General features: G+C 42.1%; 1 protein-coding gene across 1 annotated transcript in view; it reads right to left on the reverse strand.

Annotated features, from left to right (window-relative positions):
- Positions 1–286: 286 nt before the first annotated feature.
- Positions 287–23,027, reverse strand: part of LOC135514331 (guanine nucleotide-binding protein G(q) subunit alpha) — a 42,167-nt gene continuing 19,426 nt past the window's right edge. The window contains exons 3-7 of the mRNA XM_064937740.1: positions 20,915–21,069; positions 20,689–20,817; positions 16,649–16,778; positions 3,558–3,711; positions 287–3,382 (exon numbers count right to left, since the gene is read on the reverse strand). Coding sequence (XP_064793812.1) covers positions 3,192–3,382; positions 3,558–3,711; positions 16,649–16,778; positions 20,689–20,817; positions 20,915–21,069 — 759 coding nt within the window. The 3' untranslated portion in view covers positions 287–3,191. The remainder of the gene's footprint in view (positions 3,383–3,557; positions 3,712–16,648; positions 16,779–20,688; positions 20,818–20,914; positions 21,070–23,027) is intronic.

The raw sequence follows: 23,027 nt of genomic DNA on the forward strand, positions 1-23,027 counted from the left end.
ACTGTATGTGTGTGTGTGTGTTGCAAATGTATTGTAGGAAAATACTTTGCTGTACTCACTTTATTTGTCTTCCCTGCGAAACGTTCTAGCTGGCTTCCTATCCTTCTGGTCTGTGTGAATACTGAAACATGTTCACAGAGGAGTCTCATTCAGAGAGAGGTAACATATGATGAAGTGTTCCTTAATTAAATGAGCAGGAGGCCCAGCTCCCACAATAAGACAACATGTACAAGTTAACTTTTTCTATCACTTGTATGGAGTTCATAAACAAATCTGTACATTCTGATGATTGGCCATCAATAGCTTTTATTAATGTACCATCCATTAATATATCCATTCAAACAAATTTGGGTTCCTAGCATATTGTGATAGTGGTGCACATTCTTTTTTTGGCAAGTGCCACATTTGGTCCTCGACCTGCATTCTAACCCATCACCCACCCAGGTGCCCACATGTTCCATCCCATAGCCCCCTACCCCTTCAGTATTATAGATCTGAACGCACTAGGTCGTGTTTATTATGTGTAACCGGATTCAGTGTACTAGCTTAGCATATAGCGCTGCCTCCCAGAACTTGCCTCGGACTGCTCTTGAAACATGGTCCTTTCCATTTGAGCTACACGAAAGGTACCAGTTGGTTAACTCCATTAGCCGAGGAATGAATTTACAATACGTTCTTAACTCCATTGAATAGGCACCAAACGTAAAACATCAACTGAAACCTGGCTTTGTCGAATAAGAAAAACTCAAATTTTCTTGTTCTGTTGTTAAAAAAACAACGTTTTTGTTGCATGCATAATGAACACGACCCAGAATAAATTCAAGCATGTAGGGACTAGGGGGTGGTTCGAATGTAGAGGTGGTTTTCGTGGACCCTCGACAGCAAAAAGACACTGGAAGGTGTTTTTGAGAGGCGAATGGATTGTTCTCCTGGTCACAGTCTTAAATGTTAACATAAGAAACCTCAGGGGTTGCAGCATTACGTTAAATGGCCAATGAACAATTAGCCCCAACGGAACGCGCAGTCCCAGTGTGGGGATGACAAGGGGAAATGGGGAAACTGCAGAGTGCTGTCTCCAAGGCCCTGTTTGAATAAATAAAATAGCTAACAAATATAGTCAAATAAAGAAAGGAGTCGGATGTGTGATGTGGTCATTCCTACATGACAAGTGCTCTTTTCCTGAAGCCAGTATTTAGATTTAAACCAATGGAATTAGCCCTGTAATTTGAGTCTGCATTTTTTTATACGAAAGTCAATTAGCAAAAGCGATTGCAGCTTCTGGCATATCGTTTCATTAGATCATATTAATTGCTCCTTAAGCAGTTTGAAACTGCACTTCATTTGTTGTTGAGAAATGAACTGGCAAAAACATATACATTCTCCTTTTAAAAACAAACAAACGTAAATATTTCCCCCCCCAAAACGAATTAGCCATACATTAGACATACAATACGATTACATAGATACATTTTTTCAATACCACACATTCAATCTGCCAAAAAATAATGATTACAAAGACAACATGCATGCTGCCATATATATATATATATATATGAGAGAGAGATGTATGTAAAATGATTATAGCATTCATAATTGCACTATACCTCAATAAAATGTCAATTACAGGGTTATGTTTAGGGAATTGTTACAAAAAATGTACATACTCAGAGAAATAACTGGGAGTCAGAGCCACTGCCCCTTTTAACATGGGAAACAGCTAATCATCTCCACTGCTAACAAACCAAAACAGTCGGACAGCTGGGCTGTGATTGGACAATCAAAAGGACAGAGCTGCATTGTGATTTCTCAGTCTATGTGAGACACTAGCACTGTGATTGGCTGCCACAGCTGCTTTTGCGGTGGTCCAGCTCAGTCCAGGCAGTGAGAGAAGACTAGCGGCCCCTCTACGAAAGAAGAGCCCTTGACAAAAGCAGATTCTCACAACTGAATCTGTGTTACCCATCACTAATAGAGCAAGGTCCTCCATCCCCCTGGTCCCCGCCTCCGTCTGGTCAAAAGAAAATAATTTCATACTGTGCAAGGTGAACCAAACCCAAGACTTGGATAAAAAGGCCTATGGAATACAACCGACCACATAATCACAACTGGTCACAACTGGTCACCACAGGACTTCAGCTTCTACTGTCAATAGTATTATAATTTCCATACAATGACCACAAAACGATCGGCCACTCAATTTGGCATTAACAACACAACAACTCTATGAACTCCAGTGAATGTGTGTTTTGTCAGGCTTGGCATACTGACTCAAACGAGTGGTTTTGGCATTCAACGATGAATACGAGATGGGGGAGGAGTGCGTAACCAAAAACGGGAAACTCTTTAAAATGGTCACGTGTGCATTGGCAACTCTTGGTGCCTTCAAAAGGCTGGTGTCCCGTCCTGCTTCCAATACACTTTCTAGTTGACTGTGCAAAGGGGAGCGTCGAGTTAACCTTACTGTACGTCCTTTTGGCATCGGAAATAAACAGGACCTTAAAAAAGTCCGCGTGGCACAGCGCGACATCAACACTGTCTCATCAATAACCTTTTCCTGACCCCGGGGTTTGTGATGGACAATGAGTATCATGGTGCTCACTCCACAACCTAGTTACATGGATAACCTCCTGCCCTGCTGTTTGGCTCAAACGACTCCCACGTCAAACGCTACCAAATCATTTGATGCAATAACGAAAAACAATCATAAATTAAATTTTTAAAAAATCACAGTATCAACCCTTTTCACCCTTTCTGAGGAAAATAAGTGTGAGGCAGAAGAATGGACGCCACAGACCGGCGGTGGAATGAACCGACTGGGTCAAATCAGAAACACAAAGGGCAGGAGCACCTTGGAATCAAGATCAGAGGCGGACAAAACCCAGCTGTCACTTCGAGTGTCTTAAAAATAAAACGTCACAACGCTTAGCCTAAAACAATTGGAGGAACGGTGCTGTACATATCCAACAACGACATTTAAACCCCCCAAACCCCCTCAATAATGTTTTTCTTTTAAATAGACAAAAGAAAGGAAGGGTCAACAATGGCAATAAATTAGCATTACGCAACCATTAGATGTTTGTTTTGGCAGTCAGTTTGACATTCAGTCAGTCAATGTTGGAGAAGGGCCTCAGCCCCAGTCATGCTCCGCTCATGCCGAAGAAGTCCCTTCTAGGATTCTAACTCTATGGCTTTCACACCAGGTTATACTCCTTCAGGTTGAGCTGCAGGATGGTGTCTTTGACGGCGGCGAACACAAAGCGGATGTTCTCGGTGTCCGTGGCGCAGGTGAAGTGGGAGTAGATGATCTTGTCGCTGTCCGGGTTCAGGTCCACAAACATCTTTAGGATGAACTCGCGGCCCGCCTGGGCGTCTCTCTGGGGACCTATGTTAGAGACATACACATATTACAAGCCTTGTTATAACACATTATAAAGGCTCATTCGTGCTTTTAACAAGTCATAAAGCATAGAGGTTTTAGGGAACTTTATTTTTCCTGAGGGAATTAAATTTGTGGTCGGGCCCCTGACTCCAAATAGCAAACGGGTGCGGCCACTCACCGTCATACTCCGGGAAGTAGTCAACCAGGTGGGAGTAATTGATCTTCTCCTCCAGCAGATCCTTCTTGTTGAGGAAGAGGATGACAGAGGAGTTCTGGAACCAGGGATATGTGATGATGGTCCTAAACAAGGCTTTGCTCTCCTCCATTCGGTTCTGAGGGAGAAACGAGGAGAGACGACAACACTTTGTCAAGTTCAGCTGCTATTATTGAAGGGATAGTTCAGTTCAGCTATACTATCCCGTTAAGTACAGGTTTTAATCAACGTTATACAGCCCGAGAGAGAGAGAGAGAAGTAGAGAGAAAGAGAGAGAGAGAGAGAGGCCTCCAGATGCTTTTTCAGTTCACCACTGAGCTGTTATTTACTTTCTTTTAACATTTACACTCACTGCTAAACCCACACACACACACCACCTAAAGCACATTCAAAGTCTGTTCTATGGTGTCATCACCATTTAGTTTTTATTTATTTTAATTTTATTTCACCTTTATTTAACCAGGTAGGCAAGTTGAGAACAAGTTCTCATTTAAAATTGCGACCTGGCAAAAACAAATTGACAAGAGTATTGTCACACATCTCCCATGTTTCAAGCTGACTACCATCATTCATGTTCCCAAAATTCTAAGGCAACCTGCCACAATGACTACCACCCTGTAGCACTCACATCCGTAACAATGAAGTGCTTTGAAAGGCTGGTCATTGCACATAGCACCCATCATCCCAGACCCAGACACCCTGGACCCAATCCATTTTGCATACCGCCCCAACATATCCACAGATTACGCAATCTCAATTGCTCTCCACGCTGCCCTGTTCCACTTAGAAAGGAGGAATACCTATGTGAGGATGCTCTTCATCGACTACAGCTTAGTGTTCAACACCATAGTTCCCATCCAAGCTCATCACTAAGCTTAGGACCCTGGGACTGAACACCCCCTCTGTAACTGGATCCTATACTTCCTGACGGGCTGAGGTGGTAAGAGTAGGTAACAACACCTCTGCCACGCTGACCCTCAACAAGGGGGCCCCCCACGGGTGTGTGCTTAGCCCCCTCCTGTATTCCCTGTTCACCCACAACTGTGTGGCCACGCATGACTCCAACTCCATCATCAGGTTTGCTGACGACACAACGGTAGTAGGCCTGATCACCAACAGCGATGTGACAACCTACAGGGATTTATTGAAGGATAATTAACATTGATATCTAAAGGTTTGATTCTGTCGGGAGGAGGTCAGAGGCCTGGAAGTGTGGTACCAAAACAACAACCTCTACCTCAACATCAGCAAGACCAAGGAGCTGATCGTGGACTACAGGAAACAGGGGAGGGTGCACACCCACATCGACGGGACCGCAGTGGAGAGGGTCAAGAGCTTCAACTTCCTCTGTGTCCACACCACGGAGGACTTAACATGGCCCTCTCACACCAGCACAGTCGTGAAGAAAGCACAGCAGTGCCTCTTCTCCCTCAGGAGGTTTGAAACAATTCAGCATGGCCCCTCAGATCCTTAGGAACTTTTGCACCTGTACCATCAAGAGCATCCTGACCGTTGTATCACTGTCTGGCATGGCAATTGCACCAACCTCGACCGGAAGGCCCTACATAGGATGGTGTGGACATCCAAGCGCATCACTGGGGGTCAGCTCCCAGCCGTCCAGGACGTACATGCCGGGCGATGTCTAAGAAAGGGCCAAAAAATTGCAAAAGATTCCAGCCACCGGAGACATGGACTATTCTCCAGGCTCCCGTCTGGCAGGCGGTACCGGTGCATCAAGGCTCAGACCAACAGACTCCTAAACCGCTTCCATCCCCTGTTAAAATGACTAAAAACTGCACTTGATCTTAGCCAAAAGCCAGGGAAGCTAACAACTACTGCTCCCCTTAAACCTACGCTTCTGCTGAAATGATTATTGATTAGATTCATTACCACCGCTACAATGCTGTTCATTGAATATTGATTGCAATTACCATTAATATCTATACTACTACTTGACAATATTACTCCTTTTTACATATATATATATATATATATTACCATCAGCATGTTATCATAAGTATTTACTGGTATATATTCCTGTTACCAGTCTCTTTTCAGCCCTGTTTACATTTCCGCCTATCAGTCCAACACTGATACTCTTGCACACCCCCACACGCTTACACTTACATACACACACTTACCACCACACACACTCCCACCCACCACTGCTGCTGCTGCCATACTATTATTATTATTATTTATCCTGCTACCAGTCACTTTCTCCTAATCCCTGCCTACATGTACATATCTACCTCAAATACTCCAGTATCCCTGCACAATGTAAATTTGGTACTGGCACGGACCCTTTATATATCTTCCTCTCATTTTCTTGTTTCTCTTGTTTGTTTTGTTTTTTACATTTTTTATTAGTTATACTATTTTGATATTGAATACTGTTGGGTAGCGGCTACAATTGAAGCATTTCACTGTACTTGTCCATGTGACAAATAAAACAAATAAAAAAATGAAACATTTGTGTGTGGTTCTTTGCAAGCAGTACAAACAGCCTTTCAGGTCTTCCAAACCTCTGATTTGCATGAAGGTTTAAACTGCAGGTTTGAAGTACAGGGGGAAAACGGTCAAATGTCATAGCTGTACATCCATCAAAATAAAGAGAGTCGGCAGCTGAAACGGTGGTGATTAGCAGACGGATTACCAGGATGTGTACTCCGAGCATGCGCTGACTGACTCGCAAGTGTCTTCACTGATGTTTTCAACCCCTCCCTGTCTGAGTCTGTAATACCAACATGTTTCAAGCAGACCGCCAGAGTCCCTGTGCCCAAAAACACTAAGGTAACCTGCCTAAATGACTACTGACCCGTAGCACTCACGTCTGTATCCATGAAATCCTTTGAAAGACTGTTCATGGCTAACATCAACAACTTTATCTCAGGAACTCTAGACCCACTTCAATTTGCATACAGCACCAACAGATCCACAGATTATGCAATCTCTATTGCACTCCACAATGCCCTTTCACACCTGGACAAAAGGAACACCTATGTGAGAATGCTATTCATTGACTACAGCTCAGCGTTCAACACTATAGTACCCTCAAAGCTCATCACTAAGCTAAGGACCCTGGGATTAAACACCTCCCTCTGCAACTGGATCCTGGACTTCCTGACAGGCCGCCCCCAGGTGGTAAGGGTAGGTAACAACGCATCCACCACGCTGATCCTCAACACGGGGACACCTCAAATCAAATTTTATTTGTCACATACACATGGTTAGCAGATGTTAATGCGAGTGTAGCGAAATGCTTGTGCTTCTAGTTCCGACAATGCAGTAATAACCAACAAGTAATCTAACTAACAATTCCAAAACTACTGTCTTATACACAGTGTAAGGGGGTAAAGAATATGTACATAAAGATATATGAATGAGTGATGGTATAGAGCAGCATAGGCAAGATACAGTAGATGGTATCGAGTACAGTATATACATATGAGATGAGTATGTAAACAAAGTGGCATAGTTAAAGTGGCTAGTGATACATGTATTACATAAGGATGCAGTAGATGATATAGAGTACAGTATATACGTATACATATGAGATTAATAATGTAGGGTATGTAAACATTATATTAGGTAGCATTGTTTAAAGTGGCTAGTGATATATTTTACATCATTTCCCATCAATTCCCATTATTAAAGTGGCTGGAGTTGAGTCAGTGTGTTGGCAGCAGCCACTCAATGTTAGTGGTTGCTGTTTAACAGTCTGATGGCCTTGAGATAGAAGCTGTTTTTCAGTCTCTCGGTCCCAGCTTTGATGCACCTGTACTGACCTCGCCTTCTGGATGATAGCAGGGTGAACAGGCAGTGATAGCAGGGTGAACAGGCAGTGGCTCGGGTGGTTGTTGTCCTTGATGATCTTTATGGCCTTCCTGTAACATCGGGTGGTGTAGGTGTCCTGGAGGGCAGGTAGTTTGCCCCCGGTGATGATGCGTTGTGCAGACCTCACTACCCTCTGGAGAGCCTTACGGTTGTGGGCGGAGCAGTTGCCGTACCAGGCGGTGATACAGCCCGCCAGGATGCTCTCGATTGTGCATCTGTAGAAGTTTGTGAGTGCTTTTGGTGACAAGCCGAATTTCTTCAGCCTCCTGAGGTTGAAGAGGCGCTGCTGCGCCTTCTTCACGATGCTGTCTGTGTGAGTGGACCAATTCAGTTTGTCTGTGATGTGTATGCCGAGGAAATTAAAACTTACTACCCTCTCCACTACTGTTCCATCAATGTGGATAGGGGGGTGTTCCCTCTGCTGTTTCCTGAAGTCCACAATCATCTCCTTAGTTTTGTTGACGTTGAGTGTGAGGTTATTTTCCTGACACCACACTCCGAGGGCCTTCACCTCCTCCCTGTAGGCCGTCTCGTCGTTGTTGGTAATCAAGCCTACCACTGTTGTGTCGTCCGCAAACATGATGATTGAGTTGGAGGCGTGCGTGGCCACGCAGTCGTGGGTGAACAAGGAGTACAGGAGAGGGCTCAGAACGCACCCTTGTGGGGCCCCAGTGTTGAGGATCAGCAGGGTGGAGATGTTGTTGCCTACCCTCACCACCTGGGGGCGGCCAGTCAGGAAGTCCAGTACCCAGTTGCACAGGGCGGGGTTGAGACCCAGGGTCTCGGGCTTGATGACGAGCTTGGAGGGTACTATGGTGTTAAATGCCGAGCTGTAGTCGATGAACAGCATTCTCACATAGGTATTCCTCTTGTCCAGATGGGTTAGGGCAGTGTGCAGTGCGGTTGAGATTGCATCGTCTGTGGACCTATTTGGGCGGTAAGCAAATTGGAGTGGGTCTAGGGTGTCAGGTAGGGTGGAGGTGATATGGTCCTTGACTAGTCTCTCAAAGCACTTCATGATGATGGAAGTGAGTGCTATGGGGCGGTAGTCGTATAGCTCAGTTACCTTAGCTTTCTTGAGAACAGGAACAATGGTGGCCCTCTTGAAGCATGTGGGAACAGCAGACTGGTATAGGGATTGATTGAATATGTCCGTAAACACACCAGCCAGCTGGTCTGCGCATGCTCTGAGGGCGCGGCTGGGGATGCCGTCTGGGCCTGCAGCCTTGCGAGGGTTAACACGTTTAAATGTTTTACTCACCTCGGCTGCAGTGAAGGAGAGTCCGCATGTTTTCGTTGCAGGCCGTGTCAGTGGCACTGTATTGTCCTCAAAGTGGGCAAAAAAGTGATTTAGTCTGCCTGGGAGCAAGACATCCTGGTCCGTGACTGGGCTGGTTTTCTTCTTGTAGTCCGTGATTGACTGTAGACCCTGCCACATACCTCTTGTGTCTGAGCCGTTGAATTGAGATTCTATTTCGTCTCTATACTGACGCTTAGCTTGTTTGATAGCCTTGCGGAGGGAATAGCTGCACTGTTTGTATTCGGTCATGTTACCAGTCACCTTGCCCTGATTAAAAGCAGTGGTTCGCGCTTTCAGTTTCACGCGAATGCTGCCATCAATCCACGGTTTCTGGTTAGGGAATGTTTTAATCGTTGCTATAGGAACGACATCTTCAACGCACGTTCTAATGAACTCGCACACCGAATCAGCGTATTCGTCAATGTTGTTGTCTGACGCAATACGAAACATATCCCAGTCCACGTGATGGAAGCAGTTTTGGAGTGTGGAATCAGCTTGGTCGGACCAGCGTTGGACAGACCTCAGCGTGGGAGCTTCTTGTTTTAGTTTCTGTCTGTCGGCAGGGATCAGCAAAATGGAGTCGTGGTCAGCTTTTCCGAAAGGAGGGCGGGGCAGGGCCTTATATGCGTTGCGGAAGTTAGAATATCAATGATCCAAGGTTTTGCCAGCCCTGGTTGCGCAATCAATATGCTGATACAATTTAGGGAGTCTTGTTTTCAGATTAGCCTTGTTAAAATCCCCAGCTACAATGAATGCAGCCTCAGGATGTATGGATTCCAGTTTGCAAAGAGTCAAATAAAGTTTGTTCAGAGCCATCGATGTGTCTGCTTGGGGGGGAATATATACGGCTGTGATTATAATCGAAGAGAATTCTCTTGGTAGATAATGCGGTCGACATTTGATTGTGAGGAATTCTAAATCAGGTGAACAGAAGGATTTGAGTTCCTGTATGTTTCTGTGATCACACCATGTCTCGTTAGCCATAAGGCATACGCCCCCGCCCCTCTTCTTACCAGAAAGATGTTTGTTTCTGTCGGCGCGATGTGTGGAGAAACCCGCTGGCTGCACCGCCTCCGACAGCGTCTCTCCAGTGAGCCATGTTTCCGTGAAGCAAAGAACGTTACAGTCTCTGATGTCCCTCTGGAATGCTACCCTTGCTCGGATTTCATCAACCTTGTTGTCAAGAGACTGGACATTGGCGAGAAGAATGCTAGGGAGTGGTGCACAATGTGCCCGTCTCCAGAGTCTGACCAGAAGACCGCCTCGTTTCCCTCTTTTACAGAGTCGTTTTTTTGGGTCGCCGGCTGGGATCCATTCCGTTGTCCTGGTTGAAAGGCAGAACACAGGATCCTCTTCGCGAAAGTCATATTCTTGGTCGTACTGATGGTGAGTTGACGCTGATCTTGTATTCAGTAGTTCTTCTCGACTGTATGTAATGAAACCTAAGATGACCTGGGGTACTAATGTAAGAAATAACACATAAAAAAACTGCATAGTTTCCTAGGAACGCGAAGCGAGGCGGCCATCTCTGTCGGCGCCGGAACATGTATCAGGGGTGCGTGCTCAGTCCCCTCCTGTAATCTCTGTTCACTCATGAGTGCATGGCCAGGCATGACTCCAACCCCATCACCGACAACGATGAGACAGACTATAGGGGGGAGGTCAGAGACCTGACAGTGTGGTGCAAGGGCAACAACCTCTCCCCTAACGTGATCAGGACAAAGGAGATGATTGTGGACTACAGGAAAAGGAGGGCCGAGCATGCCCCCATTTTCATCGACGGGGCTGCAGTGGAGCAGGTTGAGAGCTTCAAGTCCCTTGGCGTCCACATCACCAAAAACAAACATGGTCCAAGCACACCAAGACAGTTGTGAAGAGGGCACGACAAAACCTATTCCCCCTCAGGAAACTGAAAAGATTTGGCATGGGTCCTCAGATCCTCAAAAGGCTTTACAGCTGCACAATCGAGAGCATTCTGATGGGTTGCATCACTGCCTGGTATGGCAACTGCTCATCCTCTGACCGCAAGGAACGGCAGAGGGTTGTGCGTATGGCCCAGTACATCATTGGGGCCAAGCTTCCTGCCATCCAGGACCTCTATACCAGGCGGTGTCAGAGGAAGGCCCCAAAAATTGTCAAAGACTCCAGCCACCCTAGTCATAGACTGTTCTCTCTTTGCTACCGCAAGGCAAGCGGTACCGGAGTGACAAAGTCTAGGTTCAAGAGGCTTCTAAACAGCTTCTACCCCAAGCCATAAGACTTCTGAACAGCTAATCAAATGGCAACCCAGACAATTTGTATTGCCCCCCACCCCTTCTACCCTGCTGCTACTCTCTGTTATTATCTATGCATAGTCACTTTAATAACTCTACCTACATGTGCATATTACCTCAAATACCTCGACACCGGTGCTCCCGCACATTGGCTCTGCACTGGTACTCCAGTATACAGCCCCGCTATTGTTATTTACTGCTGCTCTTGAATTATTTGTTATTCTTATCACTTCGTTTTTTTAGGTATTTTCCTAAAACTGCATTGTTGGTTAAGGACTTGTATTAAGTAAGCATTTCACTGTAAGGTCTTCCAACACCTGTTGTATTTGGCGCAAGTGACAAATAACATTTGATTGGATTTACCCAATAAATTACTGGGAGTTTATATAGAGAGTGTGCGACTCTATTTTTATAGCGTCTAGATTATTCGCCATTAGTCAGCACCTCTACATAAAATAATTTTCTCTGGGTGTGTGCCAGCTCATGTTTTTAATATAGCTTTACATTCAACCACCTGGTCTTATGTTATTTATATTGTATCGTCACTGTAAACATTAATTGCCTGATTACAGATGTTTAAATATTCTCTCTCTGGTTTTATCCTATGGACACAGGTTTCCACTGACAAAGTGGAAAAGTCAAGAGCATTCTGGGAAATGCTGGGAACACACAGATGGTGTGTATTCTCTTGAAGAAGTTCTGTCGCCCGTAGGCTGTATTCAAAACAGCTGTAGGAGTAATTTACAACTGCTTTCCAAGTGAAAGGGAGGTCTAGCTGGAAAAAGCCAGGAAAAAGCAGTGTCTTATTTCCATTATTTTAAATAAGGACAAGCCTTTCTCTTTCAGACGCACAGAGAGGTGTGCCTCTAAAACACCCATATACACCATAGTTGAGAGAGAGAAGACCATAGCCACAGATATATTCACATTCTTTTGCCCATGGGAATAATGTAATTCGAGTAGAAAGACTGAATTGTACAATGGTTCAGAGACCTGTAATTAACTTACTTTGTTAGAGATTATTTGAGGTCCTATTGTCAAATGATGTAATTTCATGCAAAGTGCTGTTATCTAAATAGTAAAATAGGTGTACTTTCTGAGTGTGCGAGTTAGTTAAACATACTGCAGGGCTCGACGTGAATGCTTGTCTTCTTGTCCGGAACATGGAAAACAAAATTGTCGGACAAGAAGAAGAATCACAATAGCAAACAATTACTCCGATCAAAATTGGATCAGTGAGGCCAACACTGGAATAATATTCAAATACATTTTTCAAGTCCATAAATAAAAAAGCATACATGTCAAAGTGTAGGTGATATGCACATTGGCCAAACAGATGCTGACAGGAGAGAGGCGGCAGAAAATGTAGCCAAACTTTAATGACCCTTTAAGTGACGGAAATATAGGCTAAGCGCCAGTCATGTTTGGCAAATATAATGAAATATAATTAACATTAGCGTCTAAAGGTTTGATTCTGTCGACACAGGCTCACTCATGGCACTGTCCGTTCAGATCAAATGGTCACAAGGCCGGAGAGTGAAGAACAGTGCAGCACATCACCAACCTGAGCGGAAGAGGCCAGCATTTTGAAATGATTTAACCATAATCTTCATTGTTTATAACCTGGACGTTTTTTCAGAATAGCCTAGGCTAGCCAAAATACAACCACATAAATGTTGAGCAAATTATTTTATAAACAATTAATATGCCTTTGAAACCAGCATTTTTCTCATATTCTATTGGTTTTCAAATCAACATTATTTTATTGACCAGCAGCCAAAGGCATAATCGTAGTCATAGCAGTAACGCACACTTGTGGTTATATTTAGAACATTTTGGTTCTTTGGACAAGATTAAAGAACCCTTTACTAAAGAAGGCCAGAAAGCATTCGTACCCTTTGACTTTTTACACATTTTTGTGTTACAGCCTGAATTTAAAATGTATTCAATTGAGATGTTTTTGGTCACTAGCCTACACACAATAACCCATAATGTGGAATTTGGGTTCTCTACATTTTTACAAATTAATTAAAAATGAATAGTTGAAATCTGACTCACTCTTTGTACAATAATAGTGTTTATCATCATTTTTGAATGACTTACTCATCTCTATACCTCACACATACAATTATCTGTAAGGTAAGGGCATCTATTAGTAGATGGGTACAAACAAACAGACATTGAATATTCCTTTGTGCAAGGTGAAGTTATTAATTACACTTCGGATGGTGTATCAATACACTCAGTCACTACAAAGATAGAGGCGACCTTCCCAACTCAGTTGCCAGAGAGGAAGGAAACGGCTCAGGGATTTCACCATGAGGCCAAAGGTGACTTTAAAACAGTTACAGAGTTTAATAGGAGAAAACTGAGGATAAGATCAACAAAATTGTAGTTACTACACAATACTAACCTAATTGACAGAGTGAAAAGAAGGAACCCTGTACAGAATAAAAATATTCCAAAACATGCATCCCGTTTGCAACAAAGTAATACTGCAAAAAATATGGCAAAGCAATTCACTTTTTGTCCTGACTACAAAGTGTTATGTTAGGGGCAAATCCAATACAACACATTACTGAGTACCACTCTCCATATTTTCAAGCAAAGTGGTGGCTGCATCATGTTATGGGTATACTTGTAATCGTTAAGGACTGGGGAGTTTTTCAGGAAAAATAAGAAACGGAATGGAGCTAAGCCTAGTCAAAATCATAGAGGAAAACCTGGTTCAGACTGCTTTCCACCAGACACTGAGAGATTAATTCACCTTTCAGCAGGACAATAACAAGGCCAAATCTACACTGGAGTTGCTTACCAAGAAGACAGTGAATGTTCCTGAGTGGCCGAGTTACAGTTTTGACATAAATTTGCTTCAAAATCTATGGCAAGACCTAAAAATGGTTGTCTAGCAATGATCAATAAACAATTTGACAGAGTTTGAAGTATTTTGAAAAGAATAATGGACAAATGTTGCACAATCCAAGTGTGTAGAGCTCGTAGAGACGTACCCAGAAAGACTGTGATCACTGCCAAAGGTGATTCTATGTATTGACTCAGGGGGTTGAATAATTATCTAATCAAGATATATTGGTGTTTTATTTTTCAGAAATGTTTTACAAATGTTAAAAATGTTCCTTCCATTTTGACATTATAGAGTACTTTGTGTAGATCGTTGACAAAAAAAAGACAATTAATCCCTTTTAATCCATTTTTGTTAAACAACAAAATGTGGAAAAAGTCAACGGATGTGAATACTTTCTGAAGGCATTGAACAAAAGAACTTTGAGTATAATGGATGGGATTTTAGAAAGAAAAAGCTAACAAAAGCTAACCCAGTCACATCAAACTCTGAAATGCCAGCTAATATTCCCTTTTAATTTGTTTCAGCTGTTTTGCATTGACATTTCTAGTCATATTAATGTGGCTGCTGCATGGTTTGCTTTATCTTGGCCAGGTTGCAGTTGTAAATGAGAACTTGTCCTCAACTGGCCTACCTGGTTAAATAAAGGTGAAATATTTTTCCCCCTGCATTGTCAGAAAGATGGCTAGCTGACGTCTGAAACCGGTAGCCCTCTATGGCAGGAGGATGATCGATTTCATATTTTGAAACATTGTTGCCGATTTCTGAGTGGCAAACAGCAAGGTTGATACAAACCAGTGCTGTTGCAAACTAAATGCTATCTAGAAGCATGAGGAAATAATGTGTTTAATGAAAGCTTACAGTCTTGGATTAAAAAAGGGGTTCTATATAGAAACCAACTGTCATTCCAGTATAACCGCGCAAGAGGATGGTGATTGAACCAACTTGCATTTCGCCTACCAATAAGCACGTTATTGTTCAATATATTAAGGTAAACAAACTTGATTATTTAATTCAATAATAATGAAGTTAAATCAAAGTCATATGATAAACTATACGCTAGATAAATAAAGTTGAAAGAATTTGAGCGTGTTTGTAAGATAGCTAGCTACGTTAGCTAACTTAGCTAACTGAACAAAAAAAGCTAGGCTACTTGCATTTGCCACTTTAAAGTTAGCCAGCTCACTCTTTCAAATAAACAAACTTTTCTATTATGGCATATGCCAAATAGAGCTACAGACCCAGCCTGACATTGGCAATTTGCTAATTGTTACTTTATTTCAGTGTGGAGTCAATTGAGGGGACAATGTGTCATGAAGCCATTAGAAGACTGTTGCTGACTGAGAGGAGGTATGTATAAATTATTTATAATAAATTATGTATAATACGTCTCAGTGATTTAATAGCCTAGTTAATCATTACATGACTTTTAAACACACTGTTTATGTTTTGCTCAGTTTGGCAGTAACCCAGAACTAACAGAGGCAGAGGATCTCTCTTTTGGCTGCTGCTGACAACAACTGCATGTAAGTTGTTCTTCTACATCATAGTAATTCTATGTCTGCATTGCATTTTGTCTTCATTTTGTCAGATGAACTCATGCTTAGTTCTGAAGATTATCTCATGTCTTTGCTCCTCAGTCAGGCAACAACCCATACTGTACTGATGGTAGATAGCCCAATGGCTAAGGAGTGGGACCAGTGGCAGGAGTTTTACCTGTGGACGAAAGGTGGCCAGTTGGGGAAAAAAATTGACAAAATGTATCTGATAACTGGAGGGCTGATGGTTTCACATCCTCAAAAACATTCCCCCTACCGTTGGACCCTTGAGCAAGGCCCTTAACCCCACAACATGCTCTCCATCCAGTTGCACTGCACTGCAGCTTGAACCTGCAACCGTCTCAACTGTATGTGTGAGGTCTGCTGTTTGGGGGGGGGTTGAAAACTGAGCAGAGACACATTTTTGTTGTTCACTGTAACTAAAGAACAAAGTTGTATTGTATTGTATTGTGAAAAAGTTAGCAAGGGTTGACATGGACCATCATTCAAACGAAGAGATGCCTCCCTGGCCAGCAGTGCACATTTCCAATCTCTTGCATATTATGATAATACATTCTAAAAAACAATGCTGATATTATTTTGTCCATTATTTAATGGTTTGTTAAATTATATTCTTAGCAAACAATATGACTATTATTATTATTATTATTATTAGTACTAGCTATCATTTATAAAAGGCACCATGCAAGGTTCTATATGGAAGCATTTTGGTTCAATGAAGAAGAACCTCTAGGGTTCTGATCAATATATAGAACGTTTAGTGGTTCCATATTTGAAGCAAGCGATGGAACCATTTTTGGTTTTACAAGGAAGCTTGTTTTCCTCAGAGTGCATGCTAGTTGATGCATCTTTACCCTTTCTTAATTTCTAACAGGTTTTTTCATCTCTGCCACATGAAACCGCTCTTACATGTGCAGTGGTCTGTCCCAGAGTCTATTTGAACTGTGGACTTGTAATTGTAATGTTGCAATATTTTATAGGCTACCAAGATTGGCCAACCATCCTCCAGGAGAGCCTTAAAGGGGCAGTGTTTTTCTTCTTCTTTTAAACAGGCAAAGAAGCCAATAGGCAGAGTATAGCCTACATTTTTGTCTGATTCTCTATCACATTTTATTTTTGTATGATGGTTCCTTTCATCATACAACTTAAGGACAAGTAAAAAAAAGTTTAAAAAAAAGTTAAAGTCAAGCCCTGCATATTGCACAGTTGTTAATAACAAAGCTCACCTCGTTATCAGATTCTACGAGCACCTGGTCATACTCGCTGAGTGCCACCAGAAACATGATGGATGTGACGTTCTCAAAGCAGTGGATCCACTTCCTCCTCTCTGACCTCTGACCTCCTACGTCCACCATCCTGTCATAGGAAGAGAGGAACAACATCAAGCACAGATGAATAGAGTACAACTACAGTTGGTATGGAAAAATAATGTAGGTCCTATTCGTGTTTGCTAGATGATTATTGTTTCATTTAAAGGTAGCATTTTGATGTAAAAAAAAACAGCTAGCATTTTTACAGCAAAGACATGCTTGAGACCAATGTTAAAGCAACTGTACACGAGAGGATGTGTTAAACTACTTTTTTAGCACGGCTGTGCTGCGGTCGTAGATACGAGGGGGAGCTGAGTATCAAAATAACATTTTAAAACAATGTGTGACATATTTTCATTCAAAACTTTTTGATTGATATATGTATTCATACTATTTCATCCTTCCACAAGGATAGTCCCGACACAAATCTAGGGTTGCTAGCCGAGACGTCTGGTCGTTTGTTCAATGGTCCCAGTCAATAATCACGTCATATGAAGGAATTCCCCTAGACCACGCCCACTTTGGGGGAAAACAATCTGTCTTCCCCATTGACTCCCGATTGAAAAAGAGCTTACTTCTATTTATTTTTTTATAATACAAAACCATGCTAAAAAAGCTGCTGTGTTGTACAATGTACACTACCGGTCAAAAGTTTTAGAACACCTACTTATTCAAGGTTCTTTTTTCCTCTTTTCTTTTCTTTCTTTTGACTATTTTCTACATTGTAGAATAATAGTGAAGATATCAAAACTATGAAATAACACATATGGAATCATGTACTAACCAAACAAGTGTTAAATATATTTAATATTTGCGAATCTTCAAACATTCACCCTTTGCCTTGATGACAGCTTTGCACACTCTGGGTTCATTAGGCTGCTTTAACCCGAACTACATGTACAAATGACCTGGACTAACCTGTACCCCCCACATTGACTCGGTACCGGTACCCCCTGTATATAGCCTCCACATTGTTATTTTATTGTGTTCAATTTTAGATTTTTTAAAAACTTTAGTTCATTTAGTAAACTTTTTCTTAACTCTATTTCTTGAACTGAATTGTTCATTAAGGGCTTGTAAATGAGCATTTCAAAACACCCGTTGTATTCTGCGCATGTAAAAAATCTAATTTGATTTGGGTGATTGATTAGCAATGCATATAGAGCCGTATGACAATCTCTCCTCAACAAAATATTTAAGGCTAATCAGTAGCCTACGTCAGCCTGGCTGGGTTACCTTTAGTTTGAATACTCCAGGATTTTTGGACCAACTCTCGGTGGTCAAACTCTTTTGGAGTTGACACTCCACCACTACCCAATCACTTCAAACTGAAGCTGGAGAGACGGCAAACTAGCTGCATTTCGATTCGTTTTACTTTTTTTATATATATTGACAATTCTTTGCATATAACCATGAAAATTGTGTTGATGTATCATTTTTCCAGCATCAGAAAATCTGTCTGTCTCATCCTGACAGACATGTTCATTCTCTAGTCTACACAATGGTGGAGATCGCAATACAAAAAAAGTACAATGTTGCAAAGGTCGGAGAGGCAGACAGCAATGTTTGTAGAAACCCGTCCGTTGTTGCAAACCAAACGTTAAGCTAGAACAAGGGGCAATAATGTGTTAAATAAAAGCCGTATTGCTTTTCTCTTGTCATTTACCCTGGTATCAAGAACAGCAGTGATATTTCGGATGGAACAGTACACAAGTGTTTTTTGCAATGTACCTGTTGTTAATGGATTTTTTTAGATCAGCTTAGAACGGATCTCAAGCAATCACAATGCTTGTTTTGACCAACCCGTGGTAGAAGTTTAGTTTAAGTGTTTTGAAAAGTGTATTTCTGTGTCACTACACAACGATACAATAATTGAAAATACCGATTTAAAAAAAAACATATTGTGGACCACTCAAATAGCTTTTTTAGATACTAAAAAACATGGTACAGGGGTCATCAAAAAGCAAAATACCATACATATTATTTACATGATTGTTACCTGATAAATTTCACACAATTTATTATTTTCATTGAGACCGTTAAGATTAGAGGTCGACCGATTAATCTTCGACCGATTTTTGGGTGCCGATTTCCGATTATTTTTTATATTTTTTATATACCTTTTATTTAACTAGGCAAGTCAGTTAAGAAGACATTATTTTCAATGACTGCCTAGGAACTGTGGGTTAACTGCCTTGTCCAGGGGCAGAACGACAGATTTTCACCTTGTCAGCTCAGGGGTCCAATCTTGCAACCGCACAGTTAACTAGTCCAACGCTCTAACCATTGCACTTCACGAGTAGCCTGCCTGTTATGTGAATGCAGTAGAAGCCAAGGTAAATTGCTAGCTAGCATTAAATTTATCTTATAAAAAACAATCAATCATAATCACTACTAATCCAGTTTAGCAGGCAATATTAACCAGGTGAAATTGTGTGATTACTCTTGCGTTCATTGCACGCAGAGTCAGGGTATATGCAACAGTTTGGGCTGCCTGGCTCATTGCGAACTAATTTGCCTGAATATTACGTAATCATGACATACATTAAAGGTTGTGCAATGTAACAAGAATATTTAGACTTAGCGATGCCACCCATTACATAAAATACCGAACGGTTCCGTATTTCACTGAAATAATAAACGTTTTGTTTTCGAAATGATAGTTTCCGGATTCTATCATATGAATGACCAAAGACTCGTATTTCTGTGTGTTATTATGTTATAATTAAGTCTGATTGGATAGAGCAGTCTGACTGAGCAGCAGCAGGCCCGTAATCATTCATTCAAACAGCACTTTTGTGCGTTTTGCCAGCAGCTCTTCGCAATTGTTTATGACTTCAAGCCTATCAGCCTAATGGCTTGCGTAACCAATGTGAAATGGCTAGCTAGTTAGCTGGGTGTGCGCTAATACTGTTTCAAACGTCACTCGCTTTTAGATTTGGAGTAGTTATTCCCCTTGCGCTGCAAGGGCCGCAGCTTTTGTGGAGCGATGGGTAACGATGCTTCGAGTGTGGCTGTTGTCAATGTGTTCCTGGTTCGAGCCCAGGTAGGGGCGAGGAGGGGGACGGAAGCTATACTGTTACACTGGCAATACTATAGTGCCTATAAGAACATCCAATAGTCAAAGGTATATGAAATACAAATGGTATAGAGAGAAATAGTCCTATAAATACTATATTAACTACAACCTAAAACCTCTTACCTTGGAATATTGAAGTCTCACGTTAAAAGGAACCACCAAGTTTCATATGTTCTCATGTTCTGAGCAAGGAACTTAAACGTTAGCTTTTTTACATGGCACATATTTTACATGGCACATATCACTTTCTTCTCCAACACTTTGTTTTTGCATTATTTAAACCAAATTGAACATGTTTCATTATTTATTTGAAGCTAAATTGATTTTATTGATGTTTTATATTAAGTTAAAATAAGTGTTAATTCAGTATTGTTGTAATTGTCATTATTACAAATAAAAATAAAAAATTAAAAAATCGGCCCATTAATCGGCATCAGCTTTTTTGGCCCCCCAATAATCGGTATCGGTATTGAAAAATCATAATCGGTCGACCTCAAGTTAAAATTACTATTTTCGCTGTACAGCTGATAAAATATAATCTCTAATGTTGTTGTATAACCCACAGTAAAGCAAGGCATGAGCTACTGTTTCAATGGAACCATTGTTACACATGTTTATCAAAGAATGAACAATAGTAAACTTGCAAGTCTGTACTCTAGATACCCTAAGAATATAACATCAAATGATAGAGCTCCACCCTCTGGTCTGTTCTCCCCACTACATTAGTATGGAAGTTGAAGGCTACATATAAGCATTGCCTCGTGTGAGAACAGAGACAAGCCTCAATCTCAGTGTGTCAGTTATAGAATAGAAAAGAATATAATGGAGTGTAGTAGAATAGAATTGAATAGCTCAGTGAGATTGAGGGTTGGCATACCTGAAGATGACACTCTGGAGGTCGAAGGGGTACTCGATAATGCCCGTAGTGGGGACCCTAACCCTCAGCACATCCTGCTGGGTGGGCAGGTAAGAGGTCTCTGCAATCCGGTCCAACGCATTCATGTAACTATGGAGACAAAAAAGGGGGGTTATTGTGAGTGCCCACTGTCTAGCAGGAGAGGAAATGTGATCAAGTAGTAGAGCTAGAGATCTCATTTACTCACTATTTGGTAGAGTCCGACAGCTGGTACTCCCGTCTCCGATCGTAGGCCTCCTGGATGCCTGGGTCATTCCATAAACACTTGATGGCGTTTATGTAGGGGTTCTCAAACGTGTAGACTTTCTCCACGTCCACCTCTTGGACCACATTAGCGTTGCCCTGAGGGAGAGAAGAAAAAACAGACTTAGACACTCCTCCAGGTCAGACTTTTAGTTGACAGAAACAAATATATATATTAAATGGCATTAATTCAAGGTTCTGTGAGTCTGAATTGGTACTAAAGCATAACCCAGGCTCAGGCAAACAATCCTGTCGGTGAGTATGGCCGGGTTCCGGGTGGACTATTTTGCAGTTGTAATGCGGAGACAATCAGATCTCGCGACACTTGAATATGTGTTTAATTAACATTTAACACCATGCTCAGACCGGAAACGCGTGTGCGCCATCGTGCGCAAATTGATTTTGTCCCCCGACACTAAACGCGATCACGGCACGCAGGTTGAAATATCAAAACAAACTCTGAACCAATTATATTAATTTGGGGACAGGTCGAAAAGCATTAAACATCTATGGCAATTTAGCTCACTAGATTGCAGGTGCTAGCTAATTTGTCCTATTTAGCTAGCTTGCTGTTGCTAGCTAATTTGTCCTGGGATATAAACATTGAGTTGTTATTTTACCTGAAATGCACAAGGTCCTCTACCCCAACAATTATTCCATACCTAAAACGGTCAATCGAATAGTTTCTAGTCATCTCTCCTCCTTCCAGGCTTTTTTGTCTTTGCACTCTATATGGCGATTGGCATCTAACTTTCATAGGTGTATGAAACGACCGAACGACTTCAGTTCATCTTTCAATCACCCACGTGGGTATAACCAATGAGTATATGGCACATGGGTATCTATAAACCAATGACGAGATGGGAGAGACAGGACTTGCACCGTGTTCAGCGTCACAAATAGAACTGACTTCTATTTTTGCGCTTGGCAACGCAGACCCTCGATGGCGCGCGCGAGCAGTGTGGGTGCAATGATTGAATAACATGTACAGTGGGGAGAACAAGTATTTGATACACTGACGAATCTGCAGGTTTTCCTACTTACAAAGCATGTAGAGGTCTGTCATTTTTATCAACTGTGAGAGACAGAATGTAAAACAAAAATCCAGAAAATCACATTGTATGATATTTAAGTAATACATTAGCATTTTATTGCATGACATAAGTATTTGATCACCTACCAACCAGTAAGAATTCCGGCTCTCACAGGCCTGTTAGTTTTTCTTAAAGAAGCCCTCCTCTTCTCCAATCATTACCTGTATTAACTGCACCTGTTTGAACTCGTTACCTGTATAAAAGACACCTGTCCACACACTCAATCAAACAGACGCCAACCTCTCCACAATGGCCAAGACCAGAGGGCTGTGTAAGGACATCAGGGATAAAATTATAGACCTGTACAAGGCTGGGATGGGCTACAGGACAATAGGCAAGCAGCCTGGTGAGAAGGCAACAACTGTTGGCGCAATTATTAGAAAATGGAAGAAGTTCAAGATGACGGTCAATCACCCTCGGTCTGGGGCTCCATGCAAGATCTCACCTCGTGGGGCATCAATGATCATGAAGAAGGTGAGGGATCAGCCCAGAACTACACGGCAGGACCTGGTCAATGACCTGAAGAGAGCTGGGACCACAGTCTCAAAGAAAACCATTAGTAACACACTAAGCCGTCATGGATTAAAATCCTGCAGCGCACTCAAGCCCCCCCTGCTCAAGCCAGCGCATGTCCAGGCCTGTCTGAAGTTTGCCAATGACCATCTGGATTATCCAGAGGAGGAATGGGAGAAGGTCATGTGGTCTGATGAGACAAAAATAGAGCTTTTTGGTCTAAACTCCACTCGCCGTGTTTGGAGGAAGAAGAAGGATGAGTACAACCCCAAGAACGCCATCCCAACCGTGAAGCATGGAGGTGGAAACATCATTCTTTGGGGATGCTTTTCTGCAAAGGGGACAGGACGACTGCACCGTATTGAGGGGAGGATGGATGGGGCCATGTATCGCGAGATCTTGGCCAACAACCTCCTTCCCTCAGTAAGAGCATTGAAGATGGGTCGTGGC

This window comes from Oncorhynchus masou, chromosome 25, assembly GCF_036934945.1.
Source record: "Oncorhynchus masou masou isolate Uvic2021 chromosome 25, UVic_Omas_1.1, whole genome shotgun sequence".
NCBI lineage: Eukaryota > Metazoa > Chordata > Actinopteri > Salmoniformes > Salmonidae > Oncorhynchus > Oncorhynchus masou.